The sequence below is a fragment of the Hippoglossus hippoglossus genome, chromosome 4, assembly GCF_009819705.1.
Source record: "Hippoglossus hippoglossus isolate fHipHip1 chromosome 4, fHipHip1.pri, whole genome shotgun sequence".
NCBI lineage: Eukaryota > Metazoa > Chordata > Actinopteri > Pleuronectiformes > Pleuronectidae > Hippoglossus > Hippoglossus hippoglossus.
This window is the reverse complement of record NC_047154.1, coordinates 23033108-23050936: the sequence shown is the minus strand read 5'-3', so window position 1 is coordinate 23050936 and position 17829 is coordinate 23033108. Positions and strand designations below refer to the sequence as shown.

The 17829-nt window shown below is 42.3% G+C and overlaps 2 protein-coding genes across 5 annotated transcripts in view; one reads left to right on the top strand and one right to left on the bottom strand.

Annotated features, from left to right (window-relative positions):
* Nucleotides 1–522: 522 nt before the first annotated feature.
* LOC117760515 (nuclear autoantigenic sperm protein-like) lies at nucleotides 523–6535 on the bottom strand. Of its 4 annotated transcripts, none has more exons than XM_034583608.1 (15): nucleotides 6376–6535; nucleotides 5937–5987; nucleotides 5265–5378; nucleotides 4987–5067; nucleotides 4687–4793; nucleotides 3892–4233; nucleotides 3638–3699; nucleotides 3498–3568; nucleotides 3309–3382; nucleotides 2746–2934; nucleotides 2425–2597; nucleotides 1996–2073; nucleotides 1844–1915; nucleotides 1282–1413; nucleotides 523–734 (listed from the first exon to the last, which is right to left on the bottom strand). In XM_034583608.1, the coding sequence occupies exons 1-15, from the start codon at nucleotides 6411–6413 to the stop codon at nucleotides 696–698; spliced, it is 1623 nt and encodes a 540-aa protein (XP_034439499.1). In that variant the 5' UTR covers nucleotides 6414–6535; the 3' UTR covers nucleotides 523–695. The 4 variants fall into 4 exon arrangements, with proteins under 4 accessions (XP_034439499.1, XP_034439501.1, XP_034439502.1 ...); XM_034583610.1 differs by having other exon boundaries at nucleotides 3898–4233; XM_034583611.1 differs by lacking the exon at nucleotides 1282–1413.
* A 1011-nt stretch (nucleotides 6536–7546) lies between these two features.
* Nucleotides 7547–17829, top strand: part of LOC117759858 (glypican-5-like) — a 43311-nt gene continuing 33028 nt past the window's right edge. Inside the window, exons 1-4 of the mRNA XM_034582319.1 lie at nucleotides 7547–7840; nucleotides 10590–10751; nucleotides 15297–15838; nucleotides 16833–17015. Coding sequence (XP_034438210.1) covers nucleotides 7663–7840; nucleotides 10590–10751; nucleotides 15297–15838; nucleotides 16833–17015 — 1065 coding nt within the window. The 5' untranslated portion in view covers nucleotides 7547–7662. The remainder of the gene's footprint in view (nucleotides 7841–10589; nucleotides 10752–15296; nucleotides 15839–16832; nucleotides 17016–17829) is intronic.

The following is a 17829-nucleotide window of genomic DNA, read 5'->3' as shown; positions in this document are numbered from 1 at the left end:
CCAGTTCCTCGTCATCATAGAAACAGAGTCCTGATGACTGCACCAGCTGCAAGGAGGTCCGAGCAGGTGTTCACTCAAATTTATATAATTTAATTATTGTGGAGTCCATTTAGGTCAAGTCGTTTGATTTTCATCAATAGCAACATAATAGAAGTTCAATATATAGCTATAATGCTGGTTCAACCACACTGATGTTTAACAAGTGGTTTTGATGTTACACCTCAGATTTGTAAAATGTTTTAGTTTGTATTGTTTAAAACTACAACCTTCAAGCGGAGCAAAGATTTGTTCAAATATATTGATTGGTATGAAAGTTTTAATCTTGATAAGACTTTGGCCTCCAGCCTCAACACCATTAACCAAAGGTTCACTTAAGTGACAAACGCATTTAACTTTGCCCACAGTGAGGTCACACAACTATCAGAGCAACAGATGAAGTGAACCTCAAGTCTTTCTAGTTACAACTTCATTAAGTCCCGAGAAAGTCATTCTAAAAATGAAAAACAATGTGGTGAAACAAACTTACATCTGCAAATTCTTTATTTCATTTTTTTTACTACAAGTATACAAAACTGGACAGACAAATCTATGAAAATGATCTTATTTACAGAAACAAAATTGCTGAAGGTGGGGGGTGGGGGGGCAGGACAGGCATGCTGTGCTGGTTCTCAGGATCAGGACAGAGACTCAGACCGTCACGCTGAAGACTGGACAGAGGCCGACTTGTTGGCAGGCTACAGGAAGAGAGAAAGAACATTTAATACAACAGCAGGTACAAAAACAAAATCCGGTCTAATCTTTATGGGATGTTCGCTGGTTCGTCGCTGCAGCTCTAACAGAACCATTAATCCCCTTTGCAGAAGTGATGCAGAGAAGTGACGCAACGCAAAAGAGAATTTGTTTAGAGACTGTTGCAGCTGATGCTACACATGTGGTTAGAGGTGCTCTGTGAACCAACAGCCACTCAGGAGAGTTAAGCTGTAGGTCATTACTTTGTTAAATGTCTTGATCCAAGACACAGAGTTGCATGTTTAACAACTCATGAGTTAAAGCACCAAAAGACAGGATTCCTCCCAACGTGCTGGTAGTTCGGATGGAGAGGTAACTTTCCTCCAAGAGGAACAACACATCATCTTTGACAGACTCAAGCTACTGTGATGGAAGGTCCCCTAGAGACCACATGCAGCTCGTAACTACTGCAGGTTCCTTGTCTCCTCCACGATCCAAAGTCTTCTGTTGGACACATACATCAGAACGTAAAGACTGAAGCCTGTCACTCGCCTCCTGTGATTTTCCCTCCTTGACTCCTTTGCCGTTGCTGGCACTAGAGTCGGCGCTGCCATTAACTGTGGCTTCCTGTTTCGCTTGCTTAGCGTCAGTGTCCTTTACTGGGCTCTCCTCCTCTGGTTTCCTCTGTGTAGAAACAAAACCAGGACAAGGGGGAGGAAGAGGAGACTGAAGGCTTCTGTACACAAACACCTTCCAGGTCAACATTTACAGAGAAGCTGAATCCTGTATGCGTTACAAGCACTAGTTACGTCAAGATCATAAAGTTGAACAAAATCATGCAACACAAGTCGGCCCAGAAGAAAAGCTTGAATTGACTCTGGCTCTACCACAATGCAAACACAGACACATGCCACAACTACACTAACCCGCACAAAAGCCACAACACAACAGCTGAAGGCATTTGCAGAAAGCCACCAAGACAACAGCCTGCACACATACACATTAGGTAGATGATCAGGTTTGATTATAGCTCCAGTGCGGAATTACGAGAGATCAACTTTGATTCTTCCAAGTCGGCTTCACTTCGACCTGCAAGAGGAGACGAGCGTCTCACCTTCTTCCTAACGAGGTGGGAGATGTCTGAGACTTTTGAGGATGAGGCGCCGTCAGCTGATTTCACTGGAATCTGACAATGGAGAGAAATGTGGTTGTAGAGGTTTGTGGATTTACGTCTTTGTTTCCTTTTGGTCATTCATGCGATGTTACCTTGCTGGCTGTGGGAAATGCTGTGGAGGATGAAGGGCCACCGTTTTCACAGAATGCTGAAGAGGTTGAGGCACCGCCCTGCAAGAGATGACTCAAGTTACCCAGAGACAAGTTCCCTCTTCTGGACAGTAAATACTACCAAAGCATCATTGTTAGGGCTGCACAACAAATGATCTCTACTCTAAAGCAATATCATTTCTAATTGACAATGATTCAGCTGCTATTAAAATCTGGGGTCCTACTCTATCCCACAGTCATATCGTTTCCTTTTGCAGGTAAATTAATTAAACATTTCTCTTGAATAATCATGAACTCAAGTCTAAGTGATTCTCATTTCTTCCAGAATCTTGCAGCCCGACCATCAGTAGTGGTTTGTGCAGTGCAGACTCATGTTGAGGTGGTTTGACCCCCTGTGATGACTGTACTCACTAGTGTCTGCTGGATGGCCTGGGAGGCAGTGCTAACTGTTTTTTGGCTCTCCTTGGCATCCTCCACCTTCTCCTTGATGTCGGGCAGAAGCTGCTTCAGCTCCTCCATCTCGGTCTTCTCTTCCGCTGCCGCCTCTGCTCCCTTCGCTTTGTCGATCACCTTCTGCAACATGGCTGCACACAGATAAATTAGAGGAGTGAGGTTCCACAGTCTAATCACCTGGCAACCAAACAGCAACTATCAAGCTGTGATTGTTAAACTTCGAAAACGTCTCCCAACAGCAGAACAAGTTTTCCCCACACACAGAACCGATAAACTTACCCAGACGTGCCTCAATGACTTTAATGGAGCTGTTGTAGTGTTGGATGGCCTGGCTGTACTGGTCCATGTAGCACAGTGTGGTGGCGACGTGGTAGTGGGTCTCAGCCAGCAGGCGGCTGTGGGAAGGTAAGTGCTTCAGCTGCAGGGTGAGACACTCCTGGAAGTCTTCTAGTGCCTGAGGGTAGTTGCCTGAGGAAGCGATTGCAAAACACTTACGTTTTGTAGAACTACACGAGTAACAAACTAGTTGCAATATTAGTGGTAAATGGGAAAAGGGGATTTAAATACACGTGTTCAACGATAAACATTTCAAGCTGTGTTCAGTAGCAGTAACTCAATCAGTGAATTGTGAGGACGAGCCTGAATTCTCACATGGACATTATCTGGAGTTTACTAGAAGGTGGCAGAAACTGACCCTCTGGATAATTTCAGGAGATTTCAGTACATGTCTGAAAGCAGCTGACGACTACACAGGAAAACATGCTTTTTCTTTCATTCAGGGAAAACATAAAGTATAAAGGTGGAAAGTTAAGTCTCTCCAGGAACTTCTGCAGGAAATGTACCTGATTCAGCACTGACTTCTCCGAGTTTCAGGTACGTCTGTGCTGCCATCAGCTGTTCATCTTTGCTCTCCTTCCTGTGGTGAATGAACACATTCAATTTTACCTCATTGTTCCATTAAGGAGAGCCGTAATGACCATTCAAAGTTTGGACTTTGTAGAGATTGTTTCTCATGATCGTATTGTCCTCACCTTTTATAGATGAATTTGGCCACTTCCAGCATCTCCCAGGCCAACTGCAAATTCCCAACTTCCTCCTCTTCCTGAAAAAGGCGGAAGTTAAAAATAAATATTTCTTAACCACGCTCAGAGACTTGTTTAGGGAGACCCACTTTATTTTGTCCATTTTTCTCTCCATCCTCATCATCATCGTCGTCATCATCGTCGTCATCATCTGTTGATACAATAGGATATTTAGACAGAGCTAAAATCTAACTTTTCCAACGCAACTTAAAATCGAAGTCAGTCCAGTTCCCGTCACCTTTCGTAACCACTGTCTAAGAGTTCATAGTTTTGTATCAAGAAACACCAAGTTTGTGCGACACCCATCCACACCACTAGTGCTCAGTATCCAGAGATCTACTGCCCTCTGCCTCCTCCTCCTCCTCTTCATCTTGTTCAGCCTCTGGCTTGGATTCCTCATCCTCAGGTTTCTCCTTTCCATTCTGCTCTTTAACAATTTCCACCTTTTCCTCAGTCACAGGTTCATTTCCAGGAGACCCATTTGAATGTTCTCCCACACCGTTCGTCTTCTCAACCCCATTCACAGCAGAGCTCTGCTCGTCCTCGCTCGCTGATCCATTCACCCGTTTGATCGGGGACTTTTCCACAGCATTTTCTGTTTTGACCGTAGTGTCAACAGCCTCAGTCTTTTCCTTCTCGGCCATTGCGTCATACACCTGCATTCGCAGCTCATCTCTAGTTTTTTCTGTACCAGTGTAACATAAGAAATCATTTTGTAGATATAGAAATATAAATGTACATAAAGTTTTCCCAAACAGGGAGAGTAGCCTAATTGTTGTCGGATGACATTTGTATTCCAGTGTTACTATCAACATATATTGATGTCAATATAAAGTGAGTCACAACCATAAAACTCAGGTTCTAAACAAATCAACTCTAGAAATCATTAATGTAGACAGTCAGGTACTTGAGGCCTGTGTTTTGAGCTACAGCCAAGAGGTTTCTGCAATAAACTTGATTTTGAGCATAACAAGATTTGACCCAAGCTTTTATCCATATATGGGAATCTGTATTTAATGGTAGAATGTAATCAAATGACAGAATTAAACAAGTTAATGGATCTTGTACAAAAAAAAAAAAAAAAGTTGGTTGATCAGTTGACCCTCAATGAAATACAAAGAATGTTTCAAATACTTACCATCAAGATTGTTGGCGCTCTCAATGTTTGAGTTGTTGGGCTGCTCCTCTTCCTCCGACTCTTCTGGGACTCCCTCCAGGGCATTGCCAAGGACACTGTTCTCCATCCTGACCAAACCCCCCAAGAGAGACCATCAGATTATTAAAAGCGTTACTGCTGACAGGGGAAGATAAAGTGTCAAGTCCAATAAGTTCTGAGCCCAGTTTAATTATCCAGGGAGAACTTTGCAATGTCTAGCATCTACGACAGCAAGGTAGTCTTAAATAGAAATCTAATGACATGGAAGTTAACAAGACCAACCTGGCGAGCTCCAGCAGAGACTTCCCACAAAGGAAGAAGGCTTCGCCACACTCATCTGCAGTGTCTCCGTACTTTGCAGCTCTGACAGAAAGACAACACACAAGCATTTAATGGAGCAGGAGGTGTTGGTGTTCAAATGAAAAATTGAAATTAGTTCAAATGAAACCAGCAAGTTTCGACACTTTGGTGTGATTTTGATTATTTAGCAAAAAAACATTTTTATACATTAACATTTGCACTGCTGAGTCAGTGGCTCCTCTTTAACCTCAGGTACTCACAGCATGCTGCAGGCGTCCTGGAAAACACTGACCGCAGAAACCACATCTCCCATCACCAGATGTCTGTTCCCAGTGCCGATCAGCTTCTTGGCCTCGTCCATGACGTCGACAGAGCTAAAGGGGGGGAACAAATAAAGAGTTGATGTAAACTGTTACTTCACCCATTGAAAAATGTCAGATTTTAAATGCAAGGAACCACTAAAGTTGGTCATATTACAATTATTATTATGATAGAGATTTTAATTGGGGGAAACAAAATAACTCATCCACTATTCTCACTGTAAAGGTTTTACTAAACTTAACAGGAATTTCGTCAAAATGCATTTAAACGATTGTATTTTTATTTAATTTACTCCAGCCATTCATCTTATTGTGTATTTTTTCTTTGCATCAGTTCTTTTCAAAGTTAACTTTATTGAAAAATCTGTCCTATGTACAGGACAGGATTGAAATGCAGTTTCTGATTCCCGGTGTAAACACAAGTACACAACATAGTACTAAGGCAAACGGTGGATAGGATGTGTAGTAGTTTGTTTTTAATTCCATTCTGTAACATTGTTTTATTTAACATTTACAAAGTTTGGTGCGATGAAAACTCTAAAAATTGATCAAACCTAAAAAGGAAAGTAAACAGAAGTAATGAGCCGGATGACCCTGAGTGCTGATCCTCACCTGTCTGCAGCTGCAGCGGATGAAGATGAAGAACATGGCTTCTCGTCCGCGCTGCAAAAGTTATAAAGTGAAGTTGAGTCAACAGCGAACTAAACAAACATTCACCAGAAGAAGTTGAACCGCAGCAGACTGAGCTCAGTTTAACTCTTCACTCGCTGACTTCACGTCCGGAGCCAAGCTGCACTGTTGTTAGCCCCGTGCTAGCTGTTAGCCACCTAGCAGGGGGGTTATCTGTGTTTGTTAGCAACGTTAGCAGAAAACAACCCGGAGCGGTGCTAATGTTGCTACTGGGTCAGAGTGACTGGCTAGCACGTTAGCACGATGTAAACACGCCCGTAACAAACAATGGGCCGTCGGTGTTAGCACACAAGCTATGCTAGCTGGCTAACTAGCCGTGTGTCTCAGGGACCACGGGGGGACATGACAGGCGGCGCTTTACCTCGCGGAGCTGGACGCGGCGGTGCTTTCCTCCGGCATCTTCTCGGGACGACGGTGGAGACGGAGGCGCGAGGAGAACAGGAGCAGAGGAGGAGGCTCGGATGCTAAGTGAGGCTCTTTGTTGCCGCGCTTAAATACAGGAAATGAAGGCTTTCTGTTTCCGCCAAACCCGGAACGCGGGAGATTGGATTTAAAGGGGCCGCGGCACAGAGGTGAAAAGGTCAAAATCCAATCATCTCCCATGCAAGAGCTTTTTTATTTGAAATTATGGAAACACAATGAACAGTAGTTAAACGTGGTGATCACACTTCATCAACTTTTCCCTCTGAAGTTCTCAGAGGCTTTAATGATCCAGGACCTCACCACAAGTCAAAGAGACATTTAGAATATAGGACAACACGGTGAAGATCCTGTGTACGTTTGAAGGTCTTTGGCCCAATTTAAGTTGCCAACTACCAGTAGTTGTTAGCAGGTGTTAGTGGCCACCGCTAACTTCCATTAGCACCTCGGTGTCATCAAGTGTTTCGGCTTCGTGATCAACGATACAGGCCGAACCTGAGCGTACGCTGAGGCTAAAGGGAAATCTGACAGGCTACTGGCTTGTATGGCAGTTCTATGAAAGCCATGTGCAGTAGATCAGACATCATTACCTCTATGCCCTTTTAACTACTGCACGAATTAATGACCCCCAGTTGTTGTTAGAGAAACAAGCTGTCACAATAGATCCAACCTCCCTGCATATAAAACTGTTTATAACCTGTTTCACTGTGGCTTCACTTGCCAACTCCACACATTTGGGCCCGTGTTGAACCAATTACCCGAAAAGCCCAGCAGGTGACGTCCATGCTTCAAACTTTCAGTTCCCACAGATTCCTCTTCACTCAGAGCAACCAGTCAAGTTTAATGGAGCTAATTTGCAGGAACAGCTGCTTTAAAATGAGAGATCTATAACTGCAGTTAAAAATAAATACGGTCACATAGCTTAGGAACTGCAAACTGTCTTTTAAGCTCATGATTGTTATGACAGATGTGCATTTATTGTATTTAAGAAACAGAAAGTACTTTGCATGCATGTGCGTGTGCATGTCAATTGAAGTGAAGTGGGTGAGAGAGGCAGGGAGAGAGAGTGAGAGAAGGAGAGAGAGAGAGAGAGAGAGAGGGTGGGCCCCTCACACACACTCCACAGGCTGCAGATGAAGTTTGCTCTCAGTCTGCACGGTGCACCGGGACTTTACATGAATTCACACTGAACCCTCCACACTCTCCATCTCCTCTCTGACATGTCGCCATGTTCCGTGCAGCTTCACAACCCGCAGACTTGCTCTGGGTGATTTTACTGAGCCTGCTGCTGGTACCGGAGAGCGGCTGCAGAGGAGCCGGGGCGGACAGCTGTCATGAGGTGAAGACGGCCTACATGATGAGACAGATCGGCCCCGTGGAGCTGGTGCCAGACTCACCGGGAACAGGTCGGTCCCTCTGGAGATATCACATGATTATAGAAAATGTTGAGTTATATAGGTGGAAACTAAGTTCATGAAACTGTGTGTGGATCATGTTGAAGGAGTCTGATAATGGAAAAATACAGATTTCATCTTTTAAAATTGTTGGTATCTATACTTCAACATGATATTAAGATAATATATGACATTTTATAATGTTACAGAAAAAAACTGACGTGAGTAAAGTAATAAGCATGATACGTGTAAGGAAGTACATAAGAAATATAGAAACATGTAAACAGAATCAAAACTAATAGTGTTTATAGAAGTGTTGAGAATATTGTGTTGAATATAAGTAAGTGAATATAGGAAGTATAGCGCTTCAGCCTTTTGAATATCTACATTATATATATAAAATACATAGAATATGTACATAATATAAACCTATACAATTCACTACAAATGTTAAAATTTCATTATGTATGAGATATTGAAATAGAAGTATACGTTTATATAAGTTATAAGTACATAGGCAGGCATGGTATACAATATCAATTTGAGCAAACATTTTTGATGTGCTATATATGTATGGGTTTAATTTCACAGTAGAATACGAAATAGCAGTAAACAATTCTGTTTTATTTGTATAGCGCCAAATCACAACATTTTAATCTATAGATATTTAATCTATAAAGATATTTTACTCAGTAAGGTTGAGATAATACAAAAAACAGTTTCCACAAGGAACAAGTACTTGAAAAAAAACCTGTAACAAGAAGAAACAATGGTATATATATGATTTGCAGTTTTTTAAATGAGTTTATTAAGTGACAATGCTGTGGGATAAATGAAACTGCTGAGCAATTCATTAAGTTGGCGCCACCCTATAACCATCTGCTTTTAATGTGTGATGTATGTTGTGTGCTCTATGTTTTTAGTGTGTAGCTTTTTTATGTTAATTTGTAACGCTTGTAAAGTGTCTTTGAGTACTTTGAAAAGCGCTCTATAAATAAAATGTATTCTTCTTCTTATTATTATTATCTCAACAACATCAAATAGTTTCTGCATATCATATTATACATAATTAGGCTAATTTTGCTACTTATACCTACTTTACATTACCCCAGAAATTTTTTATGTTTGACATGTAATTGAATATCTTTGCAAATAGTAAAATTTTATATTTTTGTATTTGCCTGGATAAGTAAATGTTCCAAACACTACATCACTTTTAAAAACAGCCGTGTTAAATTAAACTTTTTACTTCTCCTGCTTTGAAAAAACATCATTAATTTGACCGTGGGCTTGTAGCTCACACAGGGTTTAGACGTTCAGATCCACAGCTCATGAACGAATTCCAAATATCAGAGCTCATCACTGGGCTGCACAGGCGAGCGTCTCATGGAGCGAAGCTATTTCTGTTTACAACTAACCTAATTAGTGTGGGACACATATAGATCTCTTGATGTATGCATGGCTATAAGAGACACCGTTATAGATACTCCTCTGAATACGAATCTCAACAAAACTTTTTAAAACATCCACTTCTGTTATTAATATTTAATAACCAGCAGACATGAGATGATCTCTGATGGAGCTCAGCTCCTCCTGCAGCTGCAAGAGAAGGACAAACTCACAGTTAGATTCATCTACTGTTATTACTGTGCTGAGGGGCCGTGCGTCCAGGGCTTGTGATTGTTCACAGATAGTTAAGTTGTGACCTCAGCGATCTGTGGCACAGTCGTCTGCTAATTATAGTTGGTTACAGCAGCAGAATCGTTGCACCAGGTTTGAGTTATCTGACATTCATTGATCCGCTCTGTGCCGGGAGTGACTTAACTCCACTAAGACGTTGTTTTAATGAGGGTTTTCCACAGGAGATTTACTGTTATTGTCTTTACTTAAACAACTACATGGACTGCACCTGACATGCAGCTTCATCCCCTAGTAGTCTTTTTTTTAAAAACATGATTTAAAGTGGAAGAATCTATGTGGTTTCACAAATTTCCAGAAAGCATTTTTACCGGAGCTTCCTCGCAGACAACTTAAAGTCTGCGTGCAGCCCAGACGTCCGACCGACCCACTGTCCTGTTGTAAACGAGGACACACAATTACCAATAAACTGTAACTATCTCAGTAATGGCAGTCACGTGTTCTATGTTCAGAGAGGGATTATAAGAATAGCTCAGAGTTTGACATTGTGAGAGTGTGTGTGTGTGTGTGCGTATCAGTGATGTGTCAGGTCAGACATTGATGACGGTCCATGTCTCTCATCTCTCTCACTCTCCCCCTTGATCTCAGTCAGCTGTTTGACAGGTTTGCTTACAATAGTCGGGCTGACACACACACACACACACACACACACACACACACACACACACACACACACACACACACACACACACAGACTCACACACTGTACATGTCATCGTGTCAGGTCTCAACAGGCTCATTGCAGCATAATCTTAGTGAAGTCATAAAACCTGATCCACTAAATACTTTTACATCACAGCTCCCTAAGCGGATTATCTTGATTTTTCATAAAGATTAAAGCAACTTTAAGGGAAAAAACGTTATTCTTGAAAAGCTAAAACTGTTTTTTAAGATATGTTCATTTAAAAATGTTAACAAAATATACACAAACCTGTGCAGACTTAATGAAATATTTTCTGCCACCCAACATTTTTGCGTTGGATGAGATTCAACTTCTCTGTGACTGTAGATCTGCAGTGAGGTCATCGGGCCTGAAGCATTTTCCCACGTCCGTGTCTTTCAGACGAGTCTCTCCGAGTGTGCGTCCACCCCGGGCCCACCTGCTGCACCAGCAAGATGGAGGACAGCTACATGGCGGCGGTTCGCAGCGAGACGCAGCAGAAGATGCAGTCGTACAGCTTCGAACTCAAATACCTGATCGCTGGAAACACCAAGGCTTACCAAGGTAAAGGAGAGAGAGGTTCAAATTGTCCAGGAAATTGAGAAAATCAGGTGGTAGGAGGGGGGGGGGGGACACGAAGGCTGATATTTTTCATTCCTCAGGGAAGTTCAGTTATCTTGTGATTTAACAGGTAGTTGACGCATTTGTCAAATAGTGGATTAATTAATCAACAAGTTTGGAAGCTGATTACTTTTAAAGCAAATATACCTAAATCAATTATTTGATACATGTTTCTAAAATTGTTTGTTTGTTTGTTTGTTTGTAAGCAAGATTGCACAAAAACAACTGTACAGATTTGTCTGAAACCTGTTGGAAGGATGTGTGTCAGGAAAGAACCCATTACATTTTACCTGCAGATCTTGGTGGGGATGTTGGATTTTCTTTCTCTCTGTCTTTAACATTGCGAGAGAAGCTGGTGAACTAATTTAATTTGGCACAGATCTGGACAAAGGGGCAGATCCAACATTGCAGGAATTTTCACATTTTCACCTATTTCCTCAGGGAGTGATTCACGGATCATGATGAAAATAATCAGACATGTTTGGGGAAGTGATTCCTTTGAGTGTGTGAAATTCAGTGCAGCTTGATTGAATTATTGGGGACCTTGTCGGAGGTGTGTGCTTTACTAAGTGTCATTATTTATTATTATTTACTCATCAACCTCCTGGACTCTGTCAGGGCCGTCGTTTTATTGACTCAAGGAGAATAAATTAGAGAATTGATCGGACAACCCCAAAATCAAAGTGACACTAATAGCTGAACTCTGTCAAGTGTCTGTGTCCCCCCCGTCATTCTCACTTTGTGCGTTCATCATGAAATGGCTAGTTTGTGTCAGGGTGGTGGTGCGGGGCCAGTTTAGTTTGTGAGGCGCCGCAGTGGCTCGCCAAACAAACAACTGATGTTCGATTGAGTGTGAGAGCAAACTCCCAGAGGGAGCAGCGGAAAACTTTGTCACAACTCTCCGCTCCCTTTCTCCGTCTGTCTGTCTCCGTCGCTGCAATGATCAGGTTTTGTTCTTGGCCAATGAGAGAGCGAGGGACGGAGAATGTTTACATTCAGCACGTATCCGCAGCCGAGTGTTGTTGCTGTGGGCAACAGCCGGTCTCTAACGGCTGCTCTGAATAGGAGGAAGAATACTCTGCTTGTCCACTTGTCTCTCAACGCTATTCACCAGTCTGTGTGAGCATGTGTGTGTGTGAGGGACACAGGCCCTGTGTGTATGTGTTCCATGAATGTGTGTGTGTGTAGTGTGGAGCTTACCAGACTGATGAAGCCCAGCAGATGGACACAGCAAACATTTACCTCCGTCTTTCTTTTTTTCTGTCTCTCTCTCTATCTCTCACTGTCTTCATCTTCGTCTACATCCCAACGCTCCCAGGCTCAGTTTCAGCTGCTGTTTATGTCCAGTGGACGTGTTAAAGCATCCAGGGGGGAAATTATTGCAAAACCCCCGCACACAAAGAGGAGCTGACCTCGGCCAAACATGCAGCAAGTACAAGGAGAAGAGTTCAGAATTCACAAATTACAGTGTTTACTTGAAATTTAACAATAAAATTACTCTAAAGTGTAGTTTTACCCAAATAACCAAATCCAGTGACTGGTTTTAAACTCACCAGGACTTTGTTGTGCAGGAAATAATATAAACAGGTCGGCTTCCCTTGTTTTTAAACTCAATTCTGAACTGATTTTCTTGAGACCTGGTGCAAGAATGATAATAAGGTCAAGGAAAAACCCTTTTGGTGTAATTTTGGTGCTGATCCAGATTCAGGAATTACTTTCTTTAACATTATGTAGATGTAGATTGTGTAGATTTTGTTTTGTTGACATTTGCAACAAATTTAACAATTGATCTTCATAAAAATCGATCCTATTTCAATGATCTTTATGAGTGTGCACTTTAGTGCGGCTTGATAGAATCTCAAGGGAGTGTCGGGCCTTGGTGGAGGTATGAGCTCTATTAAGTGACGTTTTAGTTTGAATATGAAATCGATAATGTTTCAGAGGAGCAGTTTTTATGGTAGTTGTGCCAGATATCATAAAACACATCATTGCACCAACAAACTCAGAAGAAAATACAACCTCCTACATGGAGGTTATGAAACAAAATCTTCTCTTACGGCTAAACAATTAAAAAAAAAGTGAGAATTTAAATTGATTTAGCAGGACAGCTGAGCTGACTCTCAGAGGATTGACTCTCCAAAGCACCGTGATTATGACCCACTAGAGAAACGGAGACATGCCCAGGGCGCTTGTACTCAGGCTCCGTTTACACCCTCTGGATTACCGTGTGTGTGTCTGCGTGCTCGCGTGTGTCTCTCCTGACACTGTAAGACCCTTGTGTGCCCTCTTCCTCACGTCGCAGCTGTCGTCCAATCACACGGGGTAAAGAGCCAATCACATGACCCTGGAGCAGAGGTTGTCTTTGCCTTGTCACTCGATGCCGGTTGTGTTTGAGTTGCTGTCGCCAGGACGTGGGTATGCAAACACGTGAAAGTGAGACGCTCTCGCTCGGTGCTGCAACCTTGTTACCCAACCACGAATTAAAATGATGATATAGTTTTGTTATATAGGACTTTTTATAGTATAAAATGCTGCTTGAGGTGCTTAAGAATAATATATGCCTAGAATGGATCAAATTAAGACAATAAAAGATGTTAAAAACAATAAAATGTATAACAAAAGTGTTAAAACAAAGTTAAAGTTTCAATAAATGGAAGACATTGTTAAATCAAGATCATAAAAGTTCAGTTTTGAGCAGTTTTTCAACGTGTCGGCAAAGGATGCATTTCTCATATCAAATCTTTGCTGCATTATTACAGACATTTAGTCCACTTGATATAAACAAACACGCACAAACATGCACATTGAAATTCACAGATAAATAGGTTTCTTTCAGTGTGTGTGTGTGTGTGTGTGTGTGTGTGTGTGTGGTGTGTGGTGTGTGTGTGTGTCAGGATGCCAGCAGATTGACATCACTCTTTTTTTTTTTACTTGGCAACTTTCAAACATAGCCACACACACAGTCACCCTCTCTCTCTCTCTCTCTCTCTCTCTCTCTCTCTCTCTCTCTCACTCACACACACACACACACACACTGGTTTACAGCCTCCTTTAAGGGGTGGGGGGGGGGGGGCTGTCCTCTTCGTTAGACCCTGTCAGACGTATAGGAAACACAGTGGATCATGAGATCAGCGCCTCGTTATCACCTGTCTATAGATAACACAGGGTAGGGAAAAAGAACGGGGATGAAATAAGTTGTGATCTTTAAAGTCAGAACAAGGTCGTTACAAGAATAACTGATATATGTGCGTATATGAAGAATTAATTTACAGTGTATCCAGAGACTTTATTTATCACCATATATGGAGAATATAGTTTTTAGTCAGTAATCACAAAATAAATTACTCAAAAATACGACAACTGCACCATTAATACATTAATTTCTTGTTCATTACTCTTTATATTATCCAATTTTGTTTAATAACCTTACAGCTCTGTTTATGTGTATTAGCAGCGGTGGGAGAAGTAATGATAACCTTTAATACGACAATATAAAATAACTCCATTACAAGTAAAAGTCCTGTATTTAAATCCTAAGTCCAACATTATTAACATAAAAATGGTTCTAAAGTATAAGAAGTAAAAATACTAGTTCTGCAGTAACGTGTTTCATATGATAGTAGATTTTTCTGCTGTGGCTGATTGGGGTGGAGCTGGTTTCTAACTACATCATGTAGAGTTTCCTCCCACCCTGATGTTCCTCCGTCAGGGTCATAAGAAAAATGATCAGTCATGAGATGATTAATGGAAGAAAACAATGTTCTGATACAGAAATCTGTTTTTGTTCTTCTTATTTTTCTCTCTTATCTTTGCTGTTTGTGAAATATTGGATAATTCAATCACTTAATGGAATTAAAGCACAAGTTGAGAGAGGAAGTTTCTCTTTAGTTCTAACTACTTTATTTTGTATGTTTCCAAGACAAACTCCTGGTGTAATCCTGGTTTATCGTGTGTTTATATGTAAAATCTTAATCTGAAATGTAACCAAGTACTCGAGCAAGTTAAAAAAAGTTGGTTTCCTTATAAAAGACAGTGGAAATACCAAATATAGCATTTAGCACATTTATGGTCACAAAGCCAGACATTCCATTCACCTGGTCCAGTGTGATGACGGGTCAGTAAACAGAGGACTGAGCAAACTGGATATGAATCTGGTCAGAAATCTCCCCTCCTCCATGTTAGTGGATGGGACATGGACAAAATTAAAAAGTCAAATCACACATCAAATACATTTTTCCTGAAGATGTTTGGGTAGTTCTTACCACACGGATGTTTGTTCAAGTGTGCATCTTACTGATAAGTTTTGTTTTATTAAGATATTTGATGCTATATAGAAATGTCGTGGAACATCGTGATTGACAGCTGAGACTCACTCATGATTGGACGAGTGTTAGCATCTATGGTTAACACTTACATATTCCTTCCACGTATATTCCTGACTTGTTATTATTGCTGATTGTCCTCCTTCTGTCTTCTCTCTTGTCCCAGAGACCTTTGAGTCGCTCGTGTCCTTCATGTCGAACATGACCAGCTCCCTGTTCGACAGCGCCTACTCCACCCTGGTGTCCGACAGTCGCCCCCTTGTGTTTCAGCTGTTCGACGGCATCAAACGCCACCTCTCTGGAGAATCTAATTCCTCACTGGAGAACACCGTACGTCGATTCTACAACGATCTCTTCCCATTGGTTTACCGACGTCTGCTCAACCCCGGGATCGGCCACATGTCCCACCAGTCCCCCGCCTCCACCACCCACGATGACTGCCTGCGGATGACGAGGCACGACGTCAGCCCGTTTGGACCCCATCCTCGCCTCCTGGTCAGCAGCCTTTCCCGTGCACTAGGGGTCGGCCGGGCATTGAGCCGACTCCTCAGACTGGCCGGTGAGGTGGTGAACGCGACCGAGAAGGCGACGCTATCCAGAGAGTGTGGCCGAGGCTTAGTGAGGATGCAGTACTGCTCCCACTGCAGAGGGCTGACGCTGATCCGGCCCTGTACCGGACTGTGTGTCAACGTGATGAGAGGATGTCTGGTGAGTGGTTTAACATATGATGCTTTTTGAGTGTTTCTTTCCTATAGTGAGTTATATAGGTTTTTATTGTGAATGTAAAAGTTCCCCCACAGAATGAAACGCCTCATCAGTAGTTTGGCCAACACTTCTGCACTAATCTGATGTCTTTGTGCTAGCTTAGCTTAGCATAACAACAATTAGGCAGGGGGAACAGTTACAAAAAAAGTTCAAGTCCACCAGCACCTCTTCATTTTACTAAAGATAATTTTTTATTTTGTTTGTTTATACACAAAAAGAAATTATGGATCATTTGGGTTTTATCCAGAATGTTTTTGCTCTAAGAAGATATGTCCGTCTTCCTTTAAATTTACTCTTAACCTCACGCCACCTCTAAAGTAAATTGTTTTTAGATATCACCCATGTGATTCTAAAGTTAATAAAATGCTCCCCTTGTTTAATCAGTAACTCACAGCATTTTAAAATCAACAGCTCATTCCCACATTACAGTTCAGAATGACGAATAATAACAGCATTGCCAAGAGAACTGGCATTTTCTTCCAATGCGTCTTCTCGGGCCGCTTTGAATTTCGCTGGACAGCTTCAACAGTGGCCACAATAGAGGAACTTCATTACAGCACAAAACTGGAAGATGTCACCGCTCATCCTGTGTGAAAGTTTCTTGGAAGCAAAAGAAAGCGGAGATGAATAAACAACTCCCAACATGCTGATCCTCCTCAGCAGAGCAACAGAGGAACATTCCGACTGGGAAAGGAACAACTTGCTTCACGGGAAATGTGGTCTTGACCAGAGAAACTGCACGTCACCGCAGGCTCATCTCTGTTTATAGTTTGTACGTCAGAAAGTTCCTGCACAAGTCTGAGCTGCAGTTGGGATCCAGAAATCAGAGCAACGTTCATGCACATTGTTCTGCACCAAGACCAAGACACCAACACATCTAAGCCCCCCCCCTTTATTCACTTATATCACCTCTGCACTCTCCCTGTGACTCCATTAGGTCGGTGTATCAGAACTCGGCGCCCCCTGGGGGAGTTTGGTGGTATTGCTCCAACGGCTATCCGCCACTTTAGCGACCAGCAGCAACCACAACAGCATGGAGTTGGCTCTGCTAGCGGTCCGAAACCACGTGAACGACGCCATACTACACGCTCAGCTGCACGGGCCACGCATCACCGCCACGGTAAGCAGAGGGGATGATGGGAAAGAGGGGACAAATCAAAGTGGTTCTCTTCGTACTTTGTATACTTTTAGAAGCTTAAAAGTTTAATTGTCACATCTGCCAAAGAGATCATGCTTCTGGTGCTTATTGTTAGCACGACTAGGGAAAAACTACAAAACCAATTTGCTTTGGAGCGGTGGCGCAAGGCCAAAAGAAGAAGAGATTCATTTTTGGTTCAACTAGGTATTCATTCATTTCTCAGAGAATAATCTATGAGCCTGTGTTATTTTGATGCAGATCCAAATAAAAATCCAGAATCTTCATCTTCATTCAAGTAATCTTCAAGTGATTGTGCCTCTGTGAAATACAATCGTCAAAGAGCCGTAAGCTAAATCTGTACCGCTAACATGTTACTGAAGCATTCCCGCTCATATGACCCAATGATAATGTCATTTGAATGTTGGACACAGAGCGTCGAGGCCGTGGGTTTCGTTCAGCCTGGCAGTTGGATCTTCACACAAAGGCCTTGTACCTAGATGGGCTAAAAACAGCCTCATTCTTCAGAAAATCTGGGGTTCCCCTCAGTCTGCATGTGGGTGTGTGTGTGTGTGCGTGTGCGTGTGTGAATACAGATCCAGTGCCAGACAAAGACTGTGGTTGGCGGGACAACCGATACCCAGAATGCCGCTTGGTTCTAAGTGATGAGAAAGTTTCTGTGGCTAATCTCTGGACAAACAGACGACACACAAACGCACGCATGCATGCACACACTGCTGGAGGAAGAAGTGGCGTAGCTGTCCAAACTTAGAGAGAACATTGTGGACTTAGTAGAGTA